The sequence below is a fragment of the Corylus avellana genome, chromosome ca6, assembly GCF_901000735.1.
Source record: "Corylus avellana chromosome ca6, CavTom2PMs-1.0".
Classification (NCBI taxonomy): domain Eukaryota; kingdom Viridiplantae; phylum Streptophyta; class Magnoliopsida; order Fagales; family Betulaceae; genus Corylus; species Corylus avellana.
Window position 1 is genome coordinate 19,387,173 of NC_081546.1, and position 19,220 is coordinate 19,406,392.

A 19,220-nucleotide genomic window follows, 5' to 3' on the forward strand; every position below is an offset into this window, starting at 1 on the left:
CTCTTCATTTAAAGATCCAAACTATTTTTTGCTTCTCTATTTTAATATACTCCACAATAGCTTCCCTTTATCATTCCCTGTACTAATTAGATATCATTTCTTTACTTTTTTTTTCTTTTCTTTTTTTTTTACTTCTTTATTTTTGTACTTCTTTAATGATTCAGGAGAGAGAAGCATTTTTTTTCTATTTTAATAATCACAAGGATCGCTACAGTGGAACCCTATACTTTGGGTTTCACTGTAGCAATCCTCATGTTTATGGCTCATTTAGGGAGTCTATTGTAGGTGGCTTTTTACGATTTTTTTTACATTTTCCCTTAACTTAGGAAATGGAACCCCATATAGGAAGTCTACTGTGAATGCTCTAAGAAATCAAATACTTGATGCAAAATCCCACATAGCCCATTCCCAATTGAGATGGAATTCCAGTAAAAGCAGGAGATGAAATTGACAATGGTGATTCAATGCCCAAGAGAATTGAGGCTAAATGCCAAAGGCCTTCACTTTTTTCCTTTTCAGTAAACTTAAAAAGAAAGACTAAAAAAACAATCATAGTTTGGAAAGAAGTAATGTGTTTGGGAGGTGCATATGCTAGAAAATATTCCATGATTATGCTAATATTTTGCATAATCCTCATTTACCTAGAACAGAAGCTTACACTTACAGAAAGAACCTCTCAAGTCAAGAGTTTTTTTCTTTGATGAAATCTATCTATAATTTATTGGATTATGTTGCAATATTCAGGCTTAGGTTCTTAAAAGATTGCTTCTTGTTGATTGAACTATGATTGAATTGATTGAACTTTCGTATTGAAGGGCATTTTGTTGCAAAAATTGCTTCAAAACTCTTCACAAAAGTAACTTACGTAGCCCAGGAGGTCTGCCTTCTCTGCACCAAGCTGCCCATCGTGGTTCTTTCTTCCACTAACAATCTCTAACACCAAAACTCCATAACTGAAAACATCTGTTTTCACAGACAAATATCCGTGCATTGCATATTCAGGGGCCATGTAACCACTGCATTCAACAAAAGTTTTTAGATTATTAGTTTTTCTTAGCTACTAATATTGACAATTATTCTGAACTCAGACTAATTATCATTGAAGCGGTGCAGACAACTAATTGAGAACAAGATCCAAATAGGTAAAGTTGAAGAAACTACTCACTGAGTACCGGATATCCTAAATGTATTTACATGGGTGTCTTCCCCAGGAAAGAGCCTTGCCAGGCCAAAATCTGAAATTTTTGGATTCAAGTGTTCGTCCAGCAATATATTACTGGCTTTGATGTCTCTATGAATAATTCTTTCTGGAGCCTCTTCATGTAGGTAAAGAAGACCTCGTGCAACACCCGTTATTATTCGATATCGTGTCGTCCAATCCAGGGTTGCATACTTTTTATCTGAAAAAATATATATATATTTTTCGATAAGTAAATATTTCCACCAGTTTAATTATTACTCTTCCTTATCCCCCTCCCTCCATTTTACCGTACACATGCTCAGACTCTTCTAGTTTTACTGAATACTGTAACTGATATTCAATTTACACAATTCAGATGGCAACATACAAGGCCTACCTGGATTGGAATTTTTACTAAAGAGAAAGTAATCGAGGCTTTTGTTTGGCAGATACTCATAAACAAGCATCTTCTCAGGTCCTTCTGCACAACAGCCCAATAATGTGACCAAATTCTTGTGCTGAATTTTTAGTAGCAGTTTCACCTCATTAGTGAATTCTCTCAGCCCCTGTCTTGACTCTAATGATAGCTTCTTCACAGCTATTTCTTGACCATTTGGCATCAATCCCTGTACAAATAGGCATAATAGTTAATGAGAAATTAACATAAGTCCCAAGGAACACCCATCAAAACAAAACAAAGAAAGAAAGAGAACAATGAATACAATGTTGATTAATAAACAACATATACAACCTTCAGGACTGATGTCAGTAAAGAGAAGGGAGCACAGTCAACAACATAGAGCTTCATAGCGAGGCTTGAAGAAGAAGAAGAAAAAAAAAGGATAACCATAAAAAATAAAATAAAAAACATGGCATTAGTTTAAAATTATGTATTGAATTTGTTGTTCATATGCTCCCAGTAATCATTTGGTACTCCAAATGGAAATTTAATGCAAATGTCATACTAATAATTAAAAGAACTTCTAAAAGTGCTCTCTCATTTTTTTCTTTATCTGGATTGGTAAAAGGTCAATTTTTCAAAATGTTATCACCCTTCAATTAGTATTGCTATTTTGGCTTTCATTATTTGTCCTATTAAAAACATCCTAAGGAACCATAACATTAAAGCTTGGGATAAATGCTAAATTGGTCGTTGTATTTGGGATTTTGATAAATAGCTCCCCGAGATTTAAAAAAGAACTTAACATTCCCGTGGGTAAACAAAAAAAAACAAATAGGTCATTGCCATTAAAAAAAGTTGACAAAATTCGTTAATGTGCCACATCAACACCAACCATATTGTGAGAAGTGTCACTTATAATAAAATAAAATAAAATAAAATAAAATAAAATATCAATAAAGAAAAAAGAAAATAGAGGGAGTGGTCGAGTCCCTCTATTTTTTTTTTTCTTTTCTTATATATATATATATATAGTTTTTTTAAGAAATTAATTTTTTAAAAGTTTTTTTATTGTAAGTGACACGTGTTACAATAAGATGGGTGCTAATGTTGCACATTAACGAATTTGTCAACTTTTCTAACGGCATAAACCTATTTTCTTTTTTTGCTTATCTTATGGCGTATTTAATTTAAACTATTTTCTAAACTCCATGGAGTTATTTGTCAAAACCCCAAACCATAGGGCCCTATTTTTGTAATACAAACAAATTTTTGATTTTGTTGTTCTAGGATTCTATTAATTTAAATATTTTTTTCTTTTCGATTTTTAAGGATGAGCTGCTTAGTCTGATTGAAGAATTCATTATAGATGAAAGAGTTATGATTTATAATAAAACATCTTCTAAGACATTTATTAAGGTGTGATTCAAAAATTGACTTCGTCTTAGATGGTGTAAATTTTATGTTGTTGTATGAAGTTGCTTCTTTCAAATAGAAAGATGATTTATCATGTAATTTAAGGAAACATATTATGTAATTTATTTGCTTCGCAAGTAATATTTTTCTACATATGATTAGTGAATTACAATTCTACCCAACAAGGATTGAACATGCAAATTTCAAATTACAAGATAGCCAATGCCTTTGATTGGCAACATCACCATGGGGGCTCACACTATGCTGTATGCACCTGCACCATGCCAAAGTTTGAGAAATATATATATATATATTCTCCGCAAATGCAGTAATGCATTGACCAACCCCCAAAAACCAGATCGGTCAACAAAAAGATTCGGCAAGCGAACAAATAATAAATACTTTTTTATAAACTACGGAATTATGCGACCAAAATATTTTATTTATTTATTTATTTATTTTTCTTTTTTGGTAATTATTGAAATGCAAATGCGTGCGTTACCATTACTGAAATAAAGTCTAGCACCGGCGACAAGATAATTTCCGACGGAAATTCAGGCAAACTACGGGGCTAATTTCGTCATTTTCCCCATCCGAAAACCCGACCTTGATCACTTCTAGTTGAGGAATCAATTACAAAACCAGCGAGAGAAGCCGAATTTACGAAACGTACCTTGTAGACGGGGCCGAACCCGCCGTGGCCGAGCTGATTGAGCTCGGAGAAGAAATTGGTGGCGACCTGCAGAGTACGGAGCTCGAAGAAGAGGTCCCACGACTCGACGGCGGCGTCCTCGGCTTCTTCGTCGGCGGCTCGGCGGCGGCGGCCTCTGAATCTCTTCTCCAAGCAGGCGCAGAGAAGGGAGAGAAGCCTCATCAAGGCATGAATCGAAGGGATTGGCCGGCGGGAACAACGGGGCGGCGCCGTTTCGTCCAGCTTCTCTCCTTTATCTCGCCGCACGGGCTTTCGTCGTAACTAGTGTGTGTGTGTGTGTGTGAGCGCTCTTTATCAACAGTGTGGAAAGAAGGAGTAATAGCTACGTTTGGCAAGGGGAAGTCCCGCATTATTGTAGCTGGAACGGTACTGTTTCAGCTACAGTCCAATTTGACACCAATCTTGACTTTGTAATTTTTTTTTAGAAAAAAAAATAAATAACAAAGTATTAAAAAATTGGAGTTAAAATTACGACGTGATTTTTTTTCAAAGCGAAAAAAAAAAGAGGGAGGGAGGAGAACTACGGGGTGGTTCAAATATTCGTGCCGACTGGGTGGTTCGATCACCATGGTTGGTAGGTCCCGCCACCCCTTTGGCCCAAAGAAGGTATTGGTGTACCGAGCACCCCCAAGCTAGAAGCTGACCACCTACGTTTGCACCGTATGGGGTGGTCCTAAACCCCAAATTTCTTTGGGGTGGGTCCCTACCACCCCTAAATGTACCGACATCCTTTTTTTTTTTTTTTTTAGCTGGGGTGGTTTTGTTCACCTCTAAGCCACTTGGTGGTCTGGACCACCCTCAGATTTGCTGGGAGGGTTCAGCCATTCTTTACAAAATGGGGTGGTCCTACTACTTTATTTGGGTTGCTGGGTGGTCGGAACTACCCCATCTTTTCTCCCTCCCTTTCTTTTTTTTTTCTTTTTTCTTTTTTTTACATTTTGCTTAAAAAAAATGATGGAGGGAAAGTCGGGTTATGTTGTCGTACTGAGATCAGAATGAACAAGGCTGCTCAAATTATAGTAAAAGTAGCTTCTCTCTCTTGCCAAACATAGCTAATGAGTTTTTGTTCCTGATGATCCCGCCGTGACTTTGGGTTTGTGGGGTTTTTAACTTTTTTGTTTTTGTTTTTTTTCTAAATGGTGTTTGTAATTTGGCATATTTATATTTTAGGTTTTTGCTTTTTAGTTCTTTTCATTCTTGACCTCAGACGACACGACCTTGAGTTTATGGCTTAACAAAGATATTTAATAGCCGGAAAAAGAATAAAAAAACACAAGCAACTTGAATCTTGAAGACAAAAAAATCCATGTTGTAAAAAATGTGTTGAAGTCTTTTTTAATAATTCAGATTTAATTTTTATTTTTATTATGAATTTTTCTATTCTGAGTAGTTTAAAACATTACAACACATGTTATAGTTTTTTTTTTTTTTTTTTTTACCGCACCTATTTCAAATCTAAGGCTCCATTTGTGTTCCTCGTAAAATAATTTTGAAAAATACTTTTCATATTTTTTGGTGTTTAGTATGACGAAAAATATTTTCAGTTTGACAAAAGAACTTTCTTTAATTTTCGTAAAATTATTTTCATTTTTTAAAACCATAAACCATTTTCAAATTTGAGCTTTCTCAAATCGATGGACCCAACCGAAACGTCGCTACGACCTAGTTAGGACCCTAATAGGACTCATCAGGACCCAATCGGGCCACCACTAAGACTTTGCCCAAACATTGTCGGGACTCGTTCAAGACCCAATTGGGCCACCACTGAGACTTTGCCCGGACATCGTTAGGACTCGTTCAAGACCCCGTCGAAACACAGTCGAGACTCGCTAGGACCCGATCGGGACCCCCCGTGACACATTCGGGACTCACGAGATTTAGTCGAGACATTATCGCAATTTAAAGTTTAATATGATTCAATGAAAAAATATATATAAAAATATATATATACTTGTGATTTTCTATACGCGACAAACACCGAAAAATGTTTTCTATTGAAAATATTTTTTGACAGAGAAGTTTTTACATCGAAAAAAAAGGGAGCATAAAATAGTGGTGGTTGGTATGAAAAACAAAAAAAAAAAACAAAAAGGAAGGGTTTGGCTTGGGTTGAGAATTATTGGGAGTAGGACATGTGTTTTATAATTGGTCACAATCCTAACGAGTCCCATTTTAAATGAAACTAGACCCAAACCAAATTAAAATATATATATATGAAGGACATAAATTTCTTTCAATTTAGTTTGAAGGAAATTTCTGTCAACCTACTCTAATAAGTGTCAAATGTCATATTTCACATGTTTTCTTTAATATTCTTAACAGTCATTTATTGTCATTTTACTAACCTAGGAATTCAAACATTAATTTTTTAAAAACTCAAACATGTTAAATGACACTTATCACTTACTAGAATTAAGAAATTTTTTTGGAAACTAGATTAAAAGAAATTTGTGTCCATAAATAAATACTTATTTCTTTGGGAGATGGTAATAGGCGTCCACGACCCAATCCTAAATCAACAGCAACCATTCAACTACCCCCAACAAATTGGTGCTCTAATTGCTAGTTTTGACACCATTGACCATATGAAATCGAAACCCCCAACAACCTCATCCGTGCCATCTATAATGTTTTATCATTTTCTCACTAAAAACTATGGTATTAGGTTTCCCTAGAGAAATATTATAATAAGTTTCGATAGGGATAACTACTTGACATAAATTTGCCTGTGGAGCTATAAAAATAAAAAATTAAAAAAAAAAAAGTTTTTTCATGAGAAAGAGAGAATAAATTTAAATTAGGACGGTTGAAAAAGTTATAAAATTTATAATTTTTTTATGGCACCTAATTCAAGTCGTGTTGGTTGTCAATAGGGGTGTAAACCTGGTTCTGGTTGGTCAATTTTTAAAAATAAAACCGGTAATCGATTACTGGTTGGTAGCCAGTTATCTACACCAAAGTCTTTAAAAAATTTGGTATTTTGAGCCTATTTTAGATATTTGACCTAATTTTTGGGCTTAATTTAGCCTCTATTTTTTTTTTACCATTTTTAAAAAAATAATTAGAACTTTTTTGGCCCAATAAGTTAGGCTTTGTTGTGGTTGTTAAAAAAAAAGAACCTAAAGTAAATGGCGTTGTTTTACATTTAAAAAATATATATATAGACATATACTCGGTTATCAGTTATAACCGGATGTATATAAATGTAAAAATCGGTAACCGGATTAGTAGGGCCGGTTACCAGTTATTTTCAACCGCTTTTAAAAGTGGTTGGCCAAATTAGCTGGTTACCGATTGATGTCCGATTATAACCAACCGAATTTACACCCCTAACTGTTGACATATAGAACATGGAACCAAGCTTGGGTACGTCTTATATTATAAGAACCAGGCTTTCTTATCTCATGCTAAAATAAACGAAAAAAAAAAACACTAATTTCACTTAAAGCTGCTTCAATGTACAGATGGTGTGGTTATTGTATCTATCTATTATTGGTTTTATATGGTGATCAAATGTATCTATTTATTAGTTTTTTTTTTTTTTTAATCACAATTCCCAAGAGAAGTTTGGGATGCCAGATTACAATTATTGATAAATAAGGGGCTAAACAAATTACACTAACATCAGGGCACTGATAAAGATAATAAATTAAAACAGCTCTTTCGATGTCTGTCATTCAACTCTTGGTCAACCTTTCCCAAGTTCTTAAGAGGGAATAGTGGCCCACGCGCTTCCTCAACGCGCCAAAGTCAAAACTCCAGTCTCAGCATCTGGCGAAGGCGTGGCTGAATGGTATCCACAACTTTTTCTTTCAGGAAAAATTCACGTACTCCGAGCCTACTATCTAATAATTTTGAAAAAAGACAAGAGTTTTTCTTCACCTAGACTATAAAAATAATATACGTTTATTTTTTTAATAATATGTAAGATAAACATAAATTTTTATTATTATTTATTTCAACTTTATTTTTGTTATTAAAAAAATATGTGCATCTCACATGTTCAAGTAACACATGTCATTTTTATAGACTAAGTAAGAAAAAGTTCCTCCAAATTCAGTTTGAAAGAAAACTCTATCCTTTCCAAAATATGTCAATATCTCTGTTCTCTCATAAATTACAAAAAAAATGTCAATATTTCTCAAAGCCAACGAAAAAGACAAAAATAATTTTAATTTTTTTAATAAAACAAAAATAGCCTTATAAATTCAAAAAAAAAAAAAAAAACCTTAAAAACAGCTCCCTCTCTTTTTTTTTTTTCTTTTTTTTTTTTAGTTTTTTAATTTTATGAAGAGTATTTTTATAATTAGGAGACATTAACATTTTTTTTGAGAATTTATGACAAACATTGATACAATTGATAATTTAGAGAGATTTACAATGTAATGATAATTTGAGTAGCGTATATATACTTTTCTAATTTTTAAATTTTTAATTTTTTTTCTTTCTTTATGATGTAAACTTTTTTTTTCTACTTGTCAAAAAGAGAGAAGTTGTCAACTTGGCGACAAAATGGTTGGTCCATCTACACGTAACGTGGCCTATTTGGGCACTGCATCCTACTATAGAAGTCAAATTTGTTTTAAGACTTTCATTTCTATAATTTCCTCACTTCCCAAACAAAAGAATTTAATATTTCCTTTGGGCTTGGACAAGTGTATAAATGTAGTGAGTCAAGTCAACAAGATGTTAGTTTTTCTTTTCCAGGCGGCTGGGTAATTAGATTTGTATTAATGTCATCAACTTTGTAACAATCACAAGTTACTTTTCTTAAATGTTCATTTTCATTCTATTATTGTATTACTTGATTGATATGACAATGTCCGTCAATCGATTCAAGGGTTGATGGATACTCTCATATTAGTCTGATGGTATTACTATACTTCGATATCATTAACGTATTTTGCCTGTATAACGGTTGACTGATACCTTGATCAATGAATTTTTGTACTCCGGTCGATCGGTTTCGACTTTTCTCAACTCCAATTGGCTGGATCGACCATAATAAAGTTTTATTATTTATTGGGCTAAATGTTTTATTTTTAAAAAACATGGGCTAGAGAGATATAGTACAGTTAGGCTTGGGGTAAAACATAGAGACCCAATGAGCATCAGTAGAACACATAAGGCCAGGACAAATTTACTGGCCCTATGCGTTGGAGACTAGAGAAGGGCTTGGGATCAATCCCCTAAGCAAAGGGGGCACATGGAGACTAGGGCAAAGCCCTAGCCGTCCATGCTACTCCTAGTGCTACTTGGAGTATTTTTTTGCTCCTTGTTCCACATTGCTCAAATTTGAATACTTGCTTCCATACTAAGCCTATAAATAGAGAAAAACTCAAATCATTCACTCATCCTATCAATCTCTTAATAATTAATTTTCAGAAACTCTCTGAAATTAATAGTTCTTGTGTTAACTTACGAATAACAAAAGTTTAAGATTTGAAGAGCCAAGTAAGAACACACACTCTCTTGGCTATTATTAGTCATTGGTGAGTATATCTACATGTCTCATCATCCCTGAGATCTGTCGTGTTCTTGAAGAAATAATAACTTATTCTTCGTGTTTTTGAAAAAAAAAAAAAAAAAAGAAGAGAATTTGGTCTTGGTATTCTTGAACAAGAAAGAACATGTTCTTGGAGGAGAAAAAAGATTTTTGCCTAAAGTCAGGAGTGGCCATTGATAACCAAGTAAGTGTTCTTCGTTCTTGCAATTTAATTTTAAGTAGTAATTGTTCTTCATAAATAGTTATTGGCATGAGAATTTGATTATTCTGCTGCGTAAATATCTGATTTGCAATCCTATTCCGAATAGAAGGTACATATCTTTAGATGTGTGGCAAACCCGTCACCATCGGCCTCCTCACGTGCTAGATTTTGTTTATACTGTCATGTGGCTCCAATCTTGGCTAATCACCTCAGTGGTGCCGCCATTCGACATATCTCATGATGGCTGTTCCAAATCAGCCAAGAATGTAGCTGTAGGATCCACCACACGCCCTCACATGCACCCAAAAGTTTTTGCCTCTTCTCCCCACGCACTCACGTGCCAACGTTCCTTCCCACGCGTCAGACCTAAGCGATGTACGCATCACACAGCTAGATTCCACTAGCGCGTTTTCTACATGTGTTACACACATATCATGCGCCACACACATTGAACGGTTTGGTCAGACCGACCCATTTACAAACGGGGTCAACCCCTTTTCGAAGCTTCATCAACTGGCTCAGTTTGATTCCAATGCATCCCCAACCATCTTTAGATGTGTGGCAGACCCGTCACCATCGACCTCCTCATGTGCCAGATTTTGTTCGTACTGTCATGTGGCTCCAAGCTCGGCTAATCGCCTCAGTGGTGGCGCCATTCGACATATCTCACGATGGCCGTTCCAAATCAGCCAAGAATGTAGCTGTAGGATCCACCACACACTCTCACATGCACCCAAAAGTTTTTGCCTCTTCTCCCCACGCACTCACGTGCCAACGTTCCTTCCCATGCGTCAGACCTAAGCGATGTACGCGTCACACAGCTAGATTCCACTATCGCGTTTTCTACATGTGTTACACACATATCATGGGCCACACACATTGAACGGTTTGGTCAGACGAACCCATTTACAAACGGGGTCAACCCCTTTTTGAAGCTTCATCAACTGGTTCAGTTTGATTCCAATGCATCGCCAACCAGTTTAGTTTGGTTCTAGTGCATCCTCAACCACTTTAGTCCAATTCAAAACATACTCAACTAATTCAAGCAATTTCTACACGGTTCACTCCAATTCAAACCGTCCCAAACCGATTCTATTTGTCTTAATGTTTAATTATGACAAAACCAAGTCAGTTTGTCTTAATGTTTAGTTGTCACAATTTCAGGAATAAAGGTAAGGTTACTAAGTCTTAATATTTAATTGTCAAACACTTCATTAGAAAGAGGGTCAAACAATTATAGTTTGTCAAACTTTAAATTAAGTTTAACAGTGACTATGTCTACATGTATGGAAGAGTCGTGCGTGGTTACGACTTAGACAATAAAGAAAGTAATAGATTGCTTGTTTATCTGCAGTGCTGTAACAGTTAAAGCCATAATCCGTCGGTACACAAATTTCCTTCAGGAGTATTAAGAGGTGTACGTTTGACCCTCTCTAAAACTGTGAGCTTGTGGGTAATAAAGCTCAATGGTGGTAACTGGTAAGGTGGGAAGTGACGCTCAATTGTGGTGAGGTGCCTTGCATCTTGTATTTTGGCTTAATCAAGGTTTTTTTTTTTTTTTTTTTTAACATGCATGAACCACTTTTTGAGTGGTATGAAGTCCACACATCTGTCTTTACAGTTAGAGATTACTCATTAGTGCCATTAAATGAAGGGTTAAATACATTTGACCCAATGTGGTTTAACTATTTTATTTTTGGGTTAAATGCAATTTTGGTATATGTGGTTAGGCCCAAAATCAAACAGATCTTTTTTATTTCAAAAAGTGTTACAAATAGTACTTGTGAATATTGAAAAAACATATTTAGTACTTCCATCCATGATCCATCTAAAAATTTAATGGAACTACACCTCAGCACGCTTAAAATGATAACATATGTCCCAGATGCCACATATTAATGCCAAACCATAAGATTGGCTGACGTGGCATTGTATCATAAGTGGTACTTATGTTTTGGATGCCACATATGCTTAAAAAAAAATAAAATAAACTTTTTAAACTTAAGAATCAAAAAAATAATAACACCAATTAACAAATTAAAAAAAAAAAAAATTCTAAAGAGTTTTGGGATGACTGATCACCCCATGTTGGTCATAATGGGTGGCCGGTAATCCCATTTTAACTAAGGAGTGGCTGAACCACCCCATGACCTTATAAGGGTGGTTTGAACACCCCCAACTTGCAAAATGAAGGTGGCTCAGCCTTGGGCCACCCTAAAACTCTTCAGAAATTATTATTATTATTATTATTATTATTATTATTGTTATTATTTTTAAGTTTGTTAATGAGTTTTATTATTATTTTCTTATTTTTTCAATTCTTAAGTTTAAAAAGTTTATTTTATTTTTTTTCCTTTATTTTATTACTTTTTTTTTCCAGTCACCCCCAATTCTCCAGTATTTTTTTTTTTAATTTTTTTATTTTTAAATTGGGGTTACCATTTTTTTTTTTGCAGAATATGTGGCATAAAAATCATAGGTACCACCTATGATATAATGCCACATCATCTAGTCTATTGATTTGGTATCAATATGTGGCATTAGGAATATATGTCACCATCTTACTAGTGCTAACATAGAGATCTGTTAAATATTTATACTGATCATGGATGAAAGTACTAAATGTGTCTTTTCAATATTCACATGTACCACTTGAGACACTTTTTGAAACCGATGGCTCTATTTGATTTTGGGTCTAACCACAGGTATCAAAATTGCATGTAACCGTTTATTTTTTCTCACCTTGGTTTTGTTTTGTATCGTAAACGCTACCTCGAAAATGGTTAAAAAAAGAGTGATACTTGTGTTAAACTTTCGTCCAAAAATTGACGAAAATCCATGTCAATGCCCTTCAAAATTCGACACACGTACACATGTACTAATACCTCATTAATTTTATTTTATTTTTTTAAAAAAATAAAACTGAAATTATTAAAAAATTAAAAAAAATAAGAATTTTGAAAAAAACAAAGGGTTGGCCAGCCACCTTGTTTGGCTTGGGGATGTTTCAGTCGGTCTAGAGGTGGGCAAATCACACCATCCCCATGGCCCATGGGATGGTTCGGCCACCTCCAAAGTTAACCCTTAACACATGTCTAATTTTGAAAGCATTGACGTGGGTTACCATCAATGTTTGGACAAAAGTATCATCTTCATTTTTAGTTATTTTCAAGGTACCATCTACGATATAAAACGAAACCATGGTAAAAAATAAAAAACTAAAATAGTTAAACCACAAGTGGCAAAGAAGTATTCAACCCTTAAATGAATGGTTCAGTTCATTTCAAAAGATCACCTCATGTGTTTTAAATTTTTTTTCCATTTAATATTCTCCGTTTATTTTATAACAACTTTTATTTCTCTCAATTTTAAATGAAATGAAGAAGAGTGAGTTAGTTAATGTGAGAAGAGCAAAATTGTTATTTTATTTTTTTAGACAAAAACCGAAATGGAAAGTATCCTACTCGGACTATGATCTTCTCAGATTTTTAAATTCGAGCCATTCATTATATTTGACGTTTAAATAAATACAAAATTTATGTGTTATAAAGACAAATGGATTTGACATGTTGAAATTAAAATTAATTTTCTCGGTAGCCTATAAACATCTATATTTGTCTGGATTTAATGGCTTAAATTTAAAAGTTTGGCTCATATTTAAAAAAATACTCGGGAACTCAATTCTTCTATTCCTTATTTTCCCGCATAGAAGCCGAATCCAAGCGCCTTCTCCCCAATACGTTCATTTCTCATTTTAGACTTCCAGACGCCAGTGCGCGTAACAAAACCAGAACGTTCTAGGGATTTCATCTGAGTTTTCTCTCTCTGTAACTCCTATATCTCTCTCACTATTTGTCTAATTCGAAAAGCTAGGGTTTTTCTCTGATGTCTATATGTATGTGTTGATTATTATGGAATGTGGCTTTGGCTGCAGGAACTAGTTTGAGCTTTGGCAATGGCGGCGGAGCCCAAGGCAGCGACTGAGGAGGCAAAGGTCGATTTGTTCGAGGACGACGATGAGTTTGAAGAGTTCGAAATCAATGAAGGTAAAAGGATATATATTTTTTTAAAACAATATTACTTATTCGTAGAGACAAGCGACGTGATCTAAATTTGATTAAATATTAGATACTTGTTATATGTTAATAAATTCAGCTACTGCTTTCTGAAATTGATAGAAGCGCCATAGTCTCCGTTAGATGATTTATATTTAGGTCAAAATAGTTGTTGAGGAGAGGATTGGGTTGTTTTCTGATTTGGCTGTAGAGTTGCTATTAGGTCAATAATGTTGTTACTGCTCAAAATGGTAGTGGAAGTTTTAGAGTAGTGGTAATAGTACCTCAAGAGTGGATAAGTTATGGGAATGGATTTGCTAGGCATATTGTTGTTCTGACTAAGTTGACTACAAAGGCCTTAAGCCTTTTTGGTCTGTTGAAATTTTTCGCTGTATGCCTCCATCTAGAGCCTAGTGCCGTTTTCCTTTCCAGAAGATTAGAGAGAGAAAACGAAGTAAGGTGTTATGTTTCCTGGGTTTGATTTGTAAGGGCTAAGATTCTACTTGCTCTAGTGTTTTTGAGTAGGAGGGGGCCGTATGAGAAATCAAGGGATTCACAAATGTGGCATTCGGACTTGAGAGTTTAGCAACCACTAGTCAACAATCAAGGCTTATATTTTCATCTGGCTCTATGCAATGTTTGGGTTTGCCACTAGAGAAAAGGGAAGAATATACTAGAATCTCTTATCATTTGGCATTTATTTGTTAAATGAGGAAAAATTCTAGCAATGTTCAACTTGGGTCCCTTGGAGTTTTGACATAGTGGAAGCAAAGGGAATAATAAAGGATCACCGTCTTTTTTTTGAATTTCTTGAAATCCACAAGGAGGAGAGAAAGTAATTATCGAAGTATACTATATTCAAATAGCGATAAAGAGATATTGCCAAATCATAACGTATTTATAAAAATCCTAATCTCGTTAAATAAAGGAAATAACTAAAAAAAATATTAAGGAAACATAAGAAATGCTAAACCTAAACCTAAATTCAAGTGGCATGTAGATTTAGGTTTAGCAATTGCATGTACTCTTCAACCGTTGTTGGGGGTTACTTGTTAACTTTATTTATTTTAGGAGATTAGGCTTTGGAAGGTACAAGTATGTTGTGTGAGCCTCTTTATCATTATCTAAATAAAATAGATGTTGGTTTCATCATTCGTTCTTCTCCTTGTGGATTTCAAGGAAATTCAAGAAAGAAGACAACAATCTTCATCACTTCCTTTTGCTTCGGCTATGTCTAGTTTCCTCATTTTTGTTCACAACACTTGGTGTTCTGTTTACTTCATCACTGGAAAGGTAGCATGTCTTACATGTCTTCTGACATCAGAGAGAGGGACCTTGGTTTGTTTTGTGAATAATTGAGAGAAGCTGCTAAAGGTAAAAGTTGCATGGTGGTAACTTTAGAAAATTTGTGAGAAGAGAAGATTGACATTTTGATTGCCAGTTTCAGGGATAGTAGGTAGCAGGAAACAAATTTAAGCAGGTTGGCAATTTGCAAATTTTATTTACACAGGTATACTAAGAGCCTGGTGTATATTATTGAGATTGTGCTCGTTGATAGATACATATTTATACCACTACATGCAGAATTTTGGTTGGGTTACTTGCGTTGCTGTTGAGACACAAGTAATGATGCTAAAATAGTTTGGGCTCTCCAAGATTTTGGGTTCAGGAGACTCTGACAAACACTCTATACTTCTTTTTCTTTGGCATATCTAAATATTTATGAAGTTATTTGTTGTTGTTCTTCTCTCTCTCTCTCTCTCTCTCACACACACACGCCCGCGTGCAAAAACGGAAGACACTAAAACACATACTTTATTATTTCAAATTTGCAAGATTTGGGAAGAACTTTTTAAGGCATGCCTTTTATAAAAATATTAGTGGACACAAATCTTTAGATCTTGTACATGCATTGCCTATTTAACTTGAAGTTTACTAAAAAATTGAATTTAGTCCTTAGGTTTTTGCGTGATTTCAATTTAGTCCCCAAGTTTCAATTTCAATTATTAGGTCCTTATGTTTTACCTCAATTTAACAATTTGGTCCTTAGGAGGGCAACCGTCACCAGATAAGGGATGGTGAAGAGTGGCTGCCTCTCATCTGGTGAGGGGCAACCCCATCACCGATGAGGGAAGGCCCTCCCCTTCACAGTCATTAGCCCTCTTTCTTTATTATTATATTTTAATTGTGCTTTGTAAAATTTTTTAGGGTTAATTATACCTTGCCCCCCTAAACTTGCAACTCTCTTCTCCAAACTACCACCTTATTACGAGTAGGTCTCCGAGTCAGATTTGGGCGTTAAAATAGATGGAATCCGTCACACTTGAGTGGCACATGACATTGAAGCATTTTTCAAGACAAACTTACCTGAAATTGAAATGGGCCGTTTAACATTAATTAACAAAAAAATATTTATGGTATTTAATATTTCGTTTTTCTCTTCTCTTCACCATTTCTTTCTCTTTGACAATGCGTGTCATTGGCAGGGAGGGGCTGGCCCCTCGGCGGAGGGGGTACTGATGGTGGGGAAATTGTACTTGTTGTGGATGCAGGGGGTGGCCGCTCGACTTTTCCCCTTGTTGTGATTTGGCCACCCCCTTGCTGTGTTGTGCAAAGGGTGGCCACGGAACCGCCCCTTGCTGTGGATGCATGGGGTGGTTGCTTGGCAACCCCCTTGTTGTGTTGTGCAGAGGGTGACTGACCCCCTTTTTTGTTGTTTAGGGTTGGCCGTTGCCAGCCCTTGTTGTAGATGCCCTTTTGTGTTGTGGGAGGGGTTCAAAACGCTGCGTTTCTTAGGGTTATAGCTGGGCATTGTTGTAAATCACTACCTTTAAAATGGGGTATTGTGAGAAACTGATATTATTTTACATCAAATCAATATGTTGGGTAATTTTGTCTTTCACACAATAAAAATGGGGCAATTTTGGAAAAGTAAACAAGCAAATATCAAGCGCTAGGCACTTGATATATTTTCCATCCATATTTAATGCCTAGATTTGACTCGAGGACCTAGTCGTAATAAAGTGGTAGTTTAGGGGGAATAAGTTGCGATGAGTCGTAGTTTGGGGGGTGTAAGTGTAAATGAGGTGGTAGTTTAAGAGGGCAAAATGTAATTTACCCCCTGTTTTTAGTAAGCTTGTAATTTATGGTAGATTTGTCGCATGGAACTTTTAGTTGCCGCATTATATAATTTATATGTCATACGCAAGCCACGTGTCATTGACTTAGTGGTTTAATGTAGTACATAGCTAATTAATTGAATAACGGGTTGACGGAAGACGTATTTGAAATTGAGGTAAAACCTTAGAACTTAATTGTCAAAATGCAACAACCTTGGGACGAAATTTGATTTTTCCCTCAAAGTTTATTGATCTTTGTTTATTGACTGGAGGCATATGCATCATGACAGAAGCACAAGTTATGCCTGCTTTCTGAACTTTTGTATTTATTTATTTTATCTGCCTAACTGCAATAACGAATGACAGAGTGGGAGGACAAGGAGGAAGGAAAACAAGTGACACAGCAGTGGGAAGACGATTGGGATGATGATGATGTTAATGATGACTTCTCTCTGCAGCTGAGGAGGGAATTGGAGAACAATACGGAGAAGAACTGAGCTAAAAGTTGCTTATTCTCTAGCTGCCCTTTTTCAAATCTTAGTGTATGCACGTTATATTGCTCAAAGCACCATAAGAACTTGTGTGATGAATCTTTTGATCCCTATAACTATCGAAATTTACCCCCAAGGTTAGCTTATTTATGCAAGTAGGAGAGCGTATACAAAATGGACAAAAATTTGCTACAAATTGGCTTGTAGTAAATTAATACAAACCCATCTAATAAAATGATACGTATCCCGTAGCTCATATGTTCTTACATGTTAAGGGATACATGTTACTTTATTAGATAGGTTTGTATGAATTAGCTACTAACTAGTTTGAAGCAAATTTTTGTCCATACAAAATCATTGATTACAAAGTGCTTCAGTTCTCTATTAATGTTTTAATTTTTTAGTAGAAAGAAAAGAAAGGAGTGAAATGGCCGGCAAACAGACCCTAAACTTCTTAGAGCAGCTAAAGCCTTACCAACAAATTACAATATGGATTTTTTTAGGAATAAATATTTGAAAAAAAAAAAAAAAAAAATCCCAAGAACCAACTAGGGTGAAGCAAAATCGCACGCGGTGTGCTTAGCACGCTAGTGCAAAATTTTTTTTGTTTTTTTGTTTTTTTTCTTTTGCATTAAAATATTAAAAAAAAACTTGTCCTTCACGGCGTGCTTGTAATCTGTATCACGGCTCATCCTGGTCCAGGTATTATCTTCATTAATTAATTATTTATTTCAGTCTCTAGGCAATTGGTGCAGGAAAAGTTGGTTGTGTGTCAATCTCATTCATTAATATTTTTGTAAATGCAGGTGTCAAAAGATTCTATACAGATATATAAATAAGCTTTTTAATGTCTGTCATTGAACTCCCAGTCAACCCCGCAATCCTCGTTAGCTTTTGGCCTTTTTCTAATGTTCTCAAAAGGAAATACTGGTCCACGCGCGAAATCCTCCACGCGCCAAATTCCAAATTCCGTCGGTCCAAACGTCAAAACACATGTCGTGGCCTATTTTGCTTTCGCGCACAGATTCCTAAGGAGATTTTTCATCTTGGCCAATGGTGAAACTTCAAACTCTCATTTCTATCCACAAGAGTTTTTATTTTTTAATGATTAATGCAGCATATTATATTTTTAATTCATAATTTTTTAAACAATAATTAATCTAAAATTGGTTTAAAATATAATTTCTAGTATTACTTATTTTAATATTATAAAATTAGCTTAATTTGTTAAAATTTTTATTTTTGAACTTTTATTTTCTGATCTCAAAACAAAAACAATAACTATCAATCCAAAACACAAAACACTTCAAATTATTTTTAGGTTTATGTCAAATATGACACTTTTTCAACCCCAAAAAAAAGAGTTAATTACTTTTTTAGTATCTAGATTTTTACTTCTTTTTTTATTTTATTTATTTTTATTTTTTTTCCACTTAAGTTTTAATTCGTATCACAGATGATACTTGACTAATGGGTAAATACCAATTTAGTACTTTCGTCACTATTTCGTCAGCCAAATTAACGAATTTCTATGGGAGTGGTTTCGGCCACCTCTACGCCCCATCTGGGGGTGGTCGAACCACTTTTAAGACCCTTGGGGGTGGTTCGGCCACCCCAAATGGCCAAAAAAGGGTGGCCAGAACCACCCCTAAAGGCATTGGGGTTGGTGGCTGGGAGTGGTCAAACCACCCCACCGTATTGCAGTCTATTAGCTTGGCTGAATGAATAGTGATGAAGGTACTAAACTAATATTTATCCATAAGTAAGGTACTATTAGTAATACAAATAAAAACTTAGGTAGAAAAAAATAAAAAAGTAAAAATCTAAGTACTAAAAAGGTAATTAAAAAAAAAAAGAAAATTCCAAAATACATTTACAAGCATGCCCACAGAATGTAACCGAACCCTACAGCTATGTTTGGCAAGAGCCAACTGTAACTGGAATGGCACTGTTCCAGCTACAGTGCCAACTGACACGTGGCAGCAGAAATTATTTTTTTATCTTAATTATTTTTTTAAAAAATCAAAATATTAAAAAAAAAATTAAAATTAAAAAAGAGGAGAACGCTGGGGTGGTTCCAGCCACCCCTTGGCCAAAATGGGGTGGCCGGACCACCCCAGCATTCTCCTCTTTTTTTTT

The 19,220-nt window shown here is 35.0% G+C and overlaps 2 protein-coding genes across 2 annotated transcripts; one reads left to right on the top strand and one right to left on the bottom strand.

Annotated features, from left to right (window-relative positions):
• Nucleotides 1-197: 197 nt before the first annotated feature.
• LOC132184690 (cysteine-rich receptor-like protein kinase 43) lies at nucleotides 198-4,005 on the bottom strand. Its single transcript, XM_059598415.1, has 4 exons — nucleotides 3,670-4,005; nucleotides 1,578-1,806; nucleotides 1,166-1,400; nucleotides 198-1,016 (listed from the first exon to the last, which is right to left on the bottom strand). The coding sequence occupies exons 1-4, from the start codon at nucleotides 3,868-3,870 to the stop codon at nucleotides 839-841; spliced, it is 843 nt and encodes a 280-aa protein (XP_059454398.1). The 5' UTR covers nucleotides 3,871-4,005; the 3' UTR covers nucleotides 198-838.
• A 9,071-nt stretch (nucleotides 4,006-13,076) lies between these two features.
• On the top strand, nucleotides 13,077-17,229 carry LOC132184597 (protein DSS1 HOMOLOG ON CHROMOSOME V-like). The gene is made up of 3 exons (XM_059598286.1): nucleotides 13,077-13,243; nucleotides 13,351-13,462; nucleotides 16,957-17,229. The coding sequence occupies exons 2-3, from the start codon at nucleotides 13,372-13,374 to the stop codon at nucleotides 17,085-17,087; spliced, it is 222 nt and encodes a 73-aa protein (XP_059454269.1). The 5' UTR covers nucleotides 13,077-13,243; nucleotides 13,351-13,371; the 3' UTR covers nucleotides 17,088-17,229.
• Nucleotides 17,230-19,220: the final 1,991 nt, after the last annotated feature.

Bases quoted from the DNA above. Each gene is read 5' to 3' on its own strand.
- LOC132184690 (XM_059598415.1), bottom strand. From the start codon at position 3,870: ATGAGGCTTCTCTCCCTTCTCTGCGCCTGCTTGGAGAAGAGATTCAGA. The intron at 1,807-3,669 runs GTACGTTTCGTA...CTATTTGTACAG, and splicing joins GGTTCGGCCCCGTCTACAAG to GGATTGATGCCAAATGGTCA. The intron at 1,401-1,577 runs GTAGGCCTTGTA...ATATTTTTTCAG, and splicing joins TAGTAAAAATTCCAATCCAG to ATAAAAAGTATGCAACCCTG.
- LOC132184597 (XM_059598286.1), top strand. From the start codon at position 13,372: ATGGCGGCGGAGCCCAAGGCAGCGACTGAGGAGGCAAAGGTCGATTTG. The intron at 13,463-16,956 runs GTAAAAGGATAT...AACGAATGACAG, and splicing joins AGAGTTCGAAATCAATGAAG to AGTGGGAGGACAAGGAGGAA.